Source organism: Rhododendron vialii, chromosome 7a (genome assembly GCF_030253575.1).
Source record: "Rhododendron vialii isolate Sample 1 chromosome 7a, ASM3025357v1".
Classification (NCBI taxonomy): domain Eukaryota; kingdom Viridiplantae; phylum Streptophyta; class Magnoliopsida; order Ericales; family Ericaceae; genus Rhododendron; species Rhododendron vialii.
Window position 1 is genome coordinate 30,491,258 of NC_080563.1, and position 8,463 is coordinate 30,499,720.

The 8,463-nt window shown below is 37.4% G+C and overlaps 1 protein-coding gene across 2 annotated transcripts; it reads right to left on the bottom strand.

Annotated features, from left to right (window-relative positions):
- Positions 1–6,823: 6,823 nt before the first annotated feature.
- On the bottom strand, positions 6,824–7,999 carry LOC131332242 (uncharacterized). 2 transcript variants are annotated; one of them, XR_009201633.1, is made up of 3 exons: positions 7,890–7,999; positions 7,396–7,497; positions 6,824–7,282 (listed from the first exon to the last, which is right to left on the bottom strand). XR_009201633.1 is itself a non-coding variant. In XM_058366341.1 (2 exons), exons 1-2 carry the CDS (start codon positions 7,947–7,949, stop codon positions 7,135–7,137), a joined length of 423 nt encoding a protein of 140 aa, XP_058222324.1. In that variant the 5' UTR covers positions 7,950–7,999; the 3' UTR covers positions 6,824–7,134. The 2 variants fall into 2 exon arrangements, 1 of the variants encoding a protein (XP_058222324.1); XM_058366341.1 differs by having other exon boundaries at positions 6,824–7,497.
- Positions 8,000–8,463: the final 464 nt, after the last annotated feature.

Consider the following 8,463-nt stretch of genomic DNA (forward strand, 5'->3'; position numbering starts at 1 on the left):
TTTGGTGACTCTTAAAAATGGAGTATATATAGAGGAAAGAGAATGCATGTACATGGACTCGTTTGAATGCAACGTGCAACTTCATGAGAGAAAAACAAGCTCTTCCACTTTCCTTTTTTTAATAATAAGTGTTTGAGTCAGTTTAAGTGCACTTCAATTAATTTTAGGGAACCAACCATATCGTTCACTAACGGAGAACCCATTTAAAACCAAATCAAAACTTCATATGAACTGATCTCAAAAGAGTTGATAACACCGAAAATCTTAGAAAGGGAGCAAGCTCCTACGTCTCAGGCCTCGACCATCAGGCCAACCCGCGCGTTTGGATTAAAGCTCTTCCACTTTCCTACTAAATTTTGGGAGGCAAAACAAGCCTAATCATGTGATAAGTTTGTCTCGATATATATAGTATTCCGTTACTGTTTAGTGTATTTTCCATAGTGGTAAGCAACTCAGGACAAGAGATAAAGTAATATAAGAGAGAAAAAAATGAAAGAAGGTTGATTATGAAAACAAAAAAAAAACGTCATCGTAAATTAGGTCTGTCCACACATATGTGTAGGGTCCATAATTTTGGTATAGTGGCACTTGCAATTAATGCTCTAAAAATCGTTAGGCGCTGGTTGGGCGAAAAAGGAGCACCTAGTAACCACTTGGTCGCCGACTATTCGGCCTCATAGCGCGTAGGCAGGGACTAGGCGCCGGCTATTCGGTTGCCTAATCTAAGCGATGGACCACCTTCTAGTGTCTAGGTAGAGACTAGTTGATCATTTAGACGGCCGACTTTTAGAACAATGCTTGCAACCGGGTTGTGCATAATAATAAATTAATCTAGGGAAAAATGTATTTATCACCTTTTCCTTGTTTTTTTTGGTTTGAATTAGGAATATTCAAATAAGCTTTCGACACCTAGCCAAAATGGTGGGAGTTAAGTTGGTCTTGGCTTTTTTGTGGGATGTTTAATTGGTTGATGCGTTCGATCTTATGACGTTGATGAAGTGAATTCTTGCCAAATACTAAGAATGTGTTTGTTGTTTGTCTCTTTTTCGGTAATGCAGGTGTTCTCGGATCAGTTTGCTTGCACTTACAATGAATTCGTATAGCCACTCTCGAGGGCATTGCACATACATGCGTAGGGATAGAGACAAGGTGACCCCAAAAATGATTAGCAATGAGATCTAGCTGAAGTAATTGACATCTTAAGAGGGAGCAAAAATCTAATGAAAAAGTTTTGTTGTTCTGCTTTAATTCGTCTTTGCCATTAGGCTTTTTCCACTTTGATGCTAGGGCTGCCTGTTGTCTTTTTTGGTTCTTCTCTTCTTAATTTGTTTAATATTCAATAAATCATTTTTTGTAAACCACAAAAATGGTATAATTAAAGAAACCGAATGAAGAACCAACGTTATTTAGTATTTACCCTCCTAGCTCTAACACTTTCTTTTTGCCACTACCATAACTAATGATATTATAGATTCAAGAAATAGTACATCAAGAGAAAACTCTATCCCTAAATAAGGGATCAAGAAATCAAACAGGAGGAGACTCAGTCCAAAGATTACACCCAACTCCAACTAAATCCATCACTCCAAACAGTCGGAGCACTGCGAAAAAACAACCATAAACACTCACACAGGAGTGATAGAAGCCCCACAAACGAGGAGAAATTTCACACAGGGGACACCAAAGAAGAGAACAAAAAAGAGAAAAATCGATAACGGAACCAAACGGAGTCCGCTGTACCGGAGCAGAGACTTCATCCACCAACCTAGATCTCGCACTTCGGTGGGGAGGACGCCTCCGGCGATCACGATCTGCAAGGCACTCCTCCAAAAGCCGTCGGACTACATGGTGGAGGAGGGACGGCGAATGGTGGTGGGGAAGGAGGAGGATGCGGGTGAAGGGGGAAGAAGAGAAAACCTCCGAGATCTAAGATCGGGAGATGAAAAAATACCACGAGGGGGAGAAATCTCTTCCCCTCCGGAGGAGAAGGAGGAAATGCGGGGAGGCGGCTTCTTTAGGATGAGAGAGAGAGAGAGAGAGAGAGAGAGAGAGAGAGAGAGAGAGAGAGAGAGAGATCCTAGCTAGCTCTAACACTTGAACCATCCAAACACAAAATTTTACCCTACACTACAACCGCTCTTCAACGTGAACAATGACTATATTTTATGAGTTGCTTCTTAAAACTAAATTATCGGATTTAAAAATTAGTTCTAAATTTCTCCTCAAATCCTCATACACAATTTCATCTATAGCGTTGCACCACACGTTTTTGTCATCGAATCACATGAAAATCTTAAAAGATCAAAAGATTACCACGCCATCTTATTGTCGAACATAGACTGCAACGCTGATACGTACAAAATTAGGTAGAGAAGATTTAAGCTCTCAATTATTGTTTTTTTTTCTTCCCATATTGAGTGCCTTTTCAATTTGTCCCTACGAAAGATACCATACGAAAAGTAAAACATAATGCTGACTAAAAAAAATAGAAAATAAGGCAAAATTCTATGAACTTCATAAAAAATAATTCATATAGTTTTTTTTTTTTTTTAAATTTATCCAGTTCTACAAGCAAAACTTATTAGCCTAAAAAGATGACACAAACCAATGCACTTTCCTTCCCTTATTTTTCTTGTTTGCTAAAGAATGGCATATCCTTGTAACAACATCGAGGATCTCTTTTTTTTTTTTTTTTTTGTGGGGGGGGGGGGAGGGGATTGTGAGTGGGTGGGGGTTTTGGAGAGATAAGAGGTGGGAAAACATGCACGCCATTTTCGTGTCATGAGTCACTCATGAAATAGAATGAATTTGGATCCCAACGTTGCCTTTCTTTTAATTCCGATCGAGGGGTTTGGCCAAGTAAATATGAAAAAACAATTAAACAGTTTGCCTCCAAGAGGTCGGAAGTTTCGAATCTTACGGAAGTTAAACATTCCAAACCCTGGAGCTACTAAAAGTTTGGCCAATCGTTAACTTCAAGGCCCTGTAATTAATTGAGGTGCACGTAAACTGACCCAGACCTCTAAAAGAAACTGTGCCTTTCTTTTGATTGGATAATGCCATTTCCGTCTCCAACTGGATTTCCTACGTGAAGTGGCGGCAAAACGCATGGTGCGCTCTTACTCCGCAATAGTGCCATACGCGTGTATAGGGGTGTTAGGGACCTCCAATTCTTGGCTTTTTGCATTTTTTTTTATTGAATTTTTGGCTTTTTCTTAATTATGATTAAGATGTGTTTTGAATTTGGTAGAGTATTTTAGAGATATGTACAGAATGCATTTTGCATCAGAAGTAATGTTTACGAGATATGTTCAGAATACATTCTATGAGTTTTTTTTGTTAACGAAAATGGAAAAAGTCAAAAAAGCCCATCTTCCACTACTGCTTTTGCCTTTAGTTACCAAAATGAAAAACTCATTTTCTGAGAATGGGTTTTGAAATGGGAAACCCAAACACTCAAAATGTTGAAAACAGAAAAAGAAAAGGCAAAAAGTTGGTAACCAAATACCCCCTGAGTGATGTTTTAGTTGGATTAAAATTTATACAGTCTCGACCAAATTTTGATTTTATCTTTTTTATTTGGAAAATAGAAGTGGAGTTTGAAATGTAATAGAAATTTAAATGAGTGGGTTTTCTGATTGCACTCAAAATTAATTTGGTACGTTCTTATCGTATTTTTGCCATGGTTGGTAGTTTTGTGGCAGTTTTTTTTTGGGACGTTTTGTTGGATGAAAAGAGACCGCTGTAATGACCACTATGTACTCGGGACCGCTGTAATGACCGCTATGTACTCAGATTTCATTTTCTTCGATCTTATTTTTTATGGTTTTTATGAAATCTCATTGAGAGCTAGTGTTTGCTATCTCCATGGACCTCATCCAAAATGTTTCATGCCACATAGCTTGTTTTTTCTCAGCGAAATTAAGTCTTTTGTTAAGTGAGCCAGGTTTCCTCAGTGATCCCTCGATTAGTGCAGGGACGGATGTAGGTGAGGCATGTGGGGTCATGTGCCCCCACTTATTAATGTTATATATTTACTATAATTATGCAAGTGTCCTACTACATTTAGCATACACACATATATCTCTCAATAATGAATTTCTGTTTGACCGGAAAAAAATATCTCTCAAAAATAAAAATGTAGAATTAATTCAAAGCTTCAACTTTTGTTTTCTGGTTCATTTATGATGATTGTTTTATAAATTGTTTGTCTATTTGAAGCTTTATTTCTTGATTTTCTTTATTTGTAACAGTCATGGAGAAGTATTTTAAAATTAAGTCAGTAATAAAACTATTTTGATCACTTTAAAGACTTATTGATGTCAATGTAGAACACAATCTAAAAGTTTTGTTTATTATTGTGTGCTCATTTTTGAATCTTTTCATAGCCAAATATGCATTATAAATCCTATATTTAGTAACGATTGTCTTAATTTAGCATGATCTTATTCTAGTTGATTAGGAGAAATAATTCTCATGATTAATTATGATTAATAAGGTGTTCCTACTAGGCTAGATATCTAGATTCGTCCCCGGATTGGAGCTTTGACTTAATATCAAGGGCGGAACATTTAAATAGAGGTGGGGTTGTAGCCCAAATCAAGTTAAAAAATGAAAAAAAAAAAAAAAATATATATATATATATATATATATATATATACACACACACTCTCCGGATCCCCTCAGGGATCCCGGACTAAAGGCCTGATGTGGGACTCAATCGTACGCCGTTGGATCTCAGCCAACGGCTGAGATTTTAAAACGGAACTCGCGGGTAAAATGGAGGTTGGGTCGGGTAAAAACTATAGGATCCGGGTTCTAACAAAACCCTATCTCACCCGGACTCCTTGCATTTTTACTGCTTTTGTACGAGACCACCAAGAGAGAGAGAGTGAAGAAGAAGAAGAAAACGAACCAGACGCAGATGACGAACAAGAACAAGATCGATCTGGAGAAGAAGATCGAAGCAAACCCACACCAGGTATATTTCTCTCTCGAATCTCTGGCTTGTATCTCTCTCAATCGGACTGCAAATTAGTTTTTTTTCCCTTGTTTTTAACCAGATCGACGAAGAACGACGAAGAAGAAGAAGAAGAAGAAGAAGAAGAAGAAGAAGCAGATTGAACCAGAGAAGAAGAACGAAAACCAGGTATCTCTCTTTCCCTCTTCGAACCTGTTTTTTGCATTTTTAGGGCTTCGAACGAGATTAGCTTCGAAATATTCAGGTCTTCATTTGTGAAACACGAACTGACTGACGATCTCATTTGGCCTAGGGTTTGATTTAAATAATACAAAATCCATTTTTTATATAAAAAAACAAATTAGCTAATTTCTAAATGTCTTGCTGTTCAACTTCTCATTTCGACTATTGGTTATCCTTTTTTTGAATGTAGGTGTTGAGATTTCTATACTTGAATCCTCCTCCCTCTATCCATATCCCATGTCATTGAAGGAAGTAGTTTGGGTAACAATAGAAGTGGTGATCCCGATTTTTGGATCTTTTGTTTTTGTGGAGAACCAGCACCATTGAGAATCTGGAACACAAAAAAACCCTTCAGATGTGCAAAGTATAAGGTGAGCTGCATGCATTGCCCCAATTTATTCTCTTGTTGTCGTTGGAGCTGAAACCATACTTTGATGTTATTTTGTTCTTTTTTGACGGTTAAAGTTGGATTGTGGTGTGTTTGAAGCATTGCCCCAATTTTGTTCTTTTTTGGCTCTTTCCCAGTTTTGATGGTTGGTGGTGTGCTTGAAGCTAATAAGAAGTGGGATATAGGTAAAGAAGTTACTGCCTATATCCCAAGGCTAGTCCAATTAGACCAAAGGTTGGCATTCTTTCCCAATTTCCCCTTTTCAGTGACTAGTTTTTTTTTTTGTCCTCATGTCATGTTAAGTTTTTGCCATGGATTAACCAATCAAGAATTCCCTTTTGATTCTTCAGGTGGAGTCTGCTGTTGGGGCTGCATTGCTTGCTTTGAACTCTTTGATGACCCTGGATTAGTTAGGAGCATACAATTGTAAAGTTCGACATACAACACCTTATACATTGATTTCTTATGTATGGGATGTATTGTGCTTGTACTCTAGTTTATTTTTTTGTATTGTTGAAAGTTAGTGGAATTTTGTAAAGAAGGTACAATCTGGAATTCTATTATGTTCATTGTAATGGGATGTTCATTTTATTTTTGCATTTGTTGTAAAGAAGTTAGTGGAATTTTGTAAAGAAATACTTGACCAATCAGAATTTCATAATGGGATTGTAATTTTGTAATGGGATCTGCATGCAAAATGCCCTTGATCAAGCCTATTTTATTTTTCTCCATAAATCTCTCCTCAAATCTTGAAGCCACACACAAGTAAGTCCGCCAATCCACATGACTGCACACTGGTACATAATGTGTAACTATTGGAATGAATTGGATATGTCCAGCACGGTTCTCATCCATGGCTCAATTCCAAGAAAGCTATAAGTTCTGGTTTCTCTTTGGAAATTGTCAAATTAGATACAGATTTGGAGACTTATCTGCATTCTCTTACTATTGGTGGTCTTGATCAGGTTGTTGCCCACAAACACACACACTTACAGCAAATGTCCAGGCAAACAGAGATAGCAGATTAGGACAAAAACATGGAACATTTTTCATAAACATGAGCTTACAATACCCATGCCACATACCAAGAAACAGAGGAAGCACATTACAGACGACAGGAACAACGCCAACTACAGACTACCCAACACCATTCACAAAAAAATTGCAATTGCTGATTACCAAACACCATGGAACAAAAGATTGCACAGAAACCATGAAACAGAGGCAGCAGATTACCAAATACCAACCCTTTAAGATTGCACAAAACATGAGTTCACAAAAGTCATTTCCAGGATCTAATTTACAAAACCATATGCCAGGATCCAACTTACAAAAATCATCATGGATACATCCATATTCAACAGGCTCACATTGTTCAAAGTATGCCAGACAATATTTAAAACCTAACATATTACATCTTCCATGTCCAATAAAAAACACAGTTTGTGGATTGCCAACATAATGCATCTTTGGATTGCTAAGTGAACTACTAAGCCTAACCATTTGTCCTCTCCAAAACATCCTCTCAGAATTCTGTGGATAGCTATTGGTAACAGAGCAACGGTTGGTGAACCTGCCATTGATTCCTGAGATCCCACATGAGGCGTTGGAGGTTGCAACCGCATACCCTAATCTTGTACCTAGGCATCGTTGCATTTGAAGAATCCATGGCTTTGGAAAAACTTGACCTCCTATAGCAGAAATTATAACAAAGAAAACACATGGTGAGCAAGAGAAGAGGTTGATGACAGCACAAAAACAAACTTAATGGTACAAATGTAAGAATCAATGAGTGAATTTTAACTTCTATCAACGGGCTATGACTTATTCTTGACAGAGATCTATGATGAGTTAACTTCCTGAGTTTTGGAACCAGTTCTCTTCCAAAGAAAGCACATTGAGATCCCTGGACATAACATGAATAATCAAAAAAAGAAAAAACCTCCAAAACACAAAAAATTACAAATACTCCAAGACAAAGACTAATCAAATTAAACCCATTTTAATTATAAAAAAAACGAACTAAAAATAGAATGGATTACGTATTTGTGCATTTTTAAATAAACCCTAACCCTAACTCTTACTCAAATTTCGGAACCCTAACTTTTGGGGGGTTGAAATGTAGAATCCAGAGCAGAAGTTGCACATAACTCACATACAGAGAGAGATCTCTAAAGAGAGAGAGAGAGATACCTTGTACCAGTTCGATCTTAATCAAGTACAACGAAAAAAAACCCAAATCGAGAATCGAGTAACAGATGGAGAACGAGCCAGAGAGAGAGAAAGAGAGAGAGATACCATCCGTCGGTTCGATCTTCTTCTTCGTCGTCGTTCGATATTCTTCATTCTTCGTGTCATTCATTCTTTCCTCTGTCTCTCTCTCTCTCTCTGCGGAACGAATGGGAAAGGGGTTGCTATAACCCGTTTGTGACCTAACCCGTAACCCGCGAGATAATTTTACCCGATCCAACCCCCATTTTACCCGCGAGTTCCATTTTAAAATCTCAGCCGTTGGCTAAGATCCAACGGCGTACGATTGAGTCCCGCATCAGGCCTTCAGTCCGGGATCCCTGAGGGGATCCGGAGTGTGTATATATATATATATATATATGTAAATTTTAGCCCACCTCATTTTACTTTTATAGACCAACCCATTCTTTATAATTATTTTCATTGAAAGAGAATTTGTTGAAGATATTAATTCAGATTTGATAATAAATAATACTCTCTATATCAACATAGGGGCAACTTCAGTAGGGTACAACTTCAATAGTGTATGTTTTTTTACTTTTTTTGTTTATTTTTAAACATTTACGTATTTTAGTATAATTAGTTTGTTGGACATTAATAATAAAACTCTTTTGGCTTCACA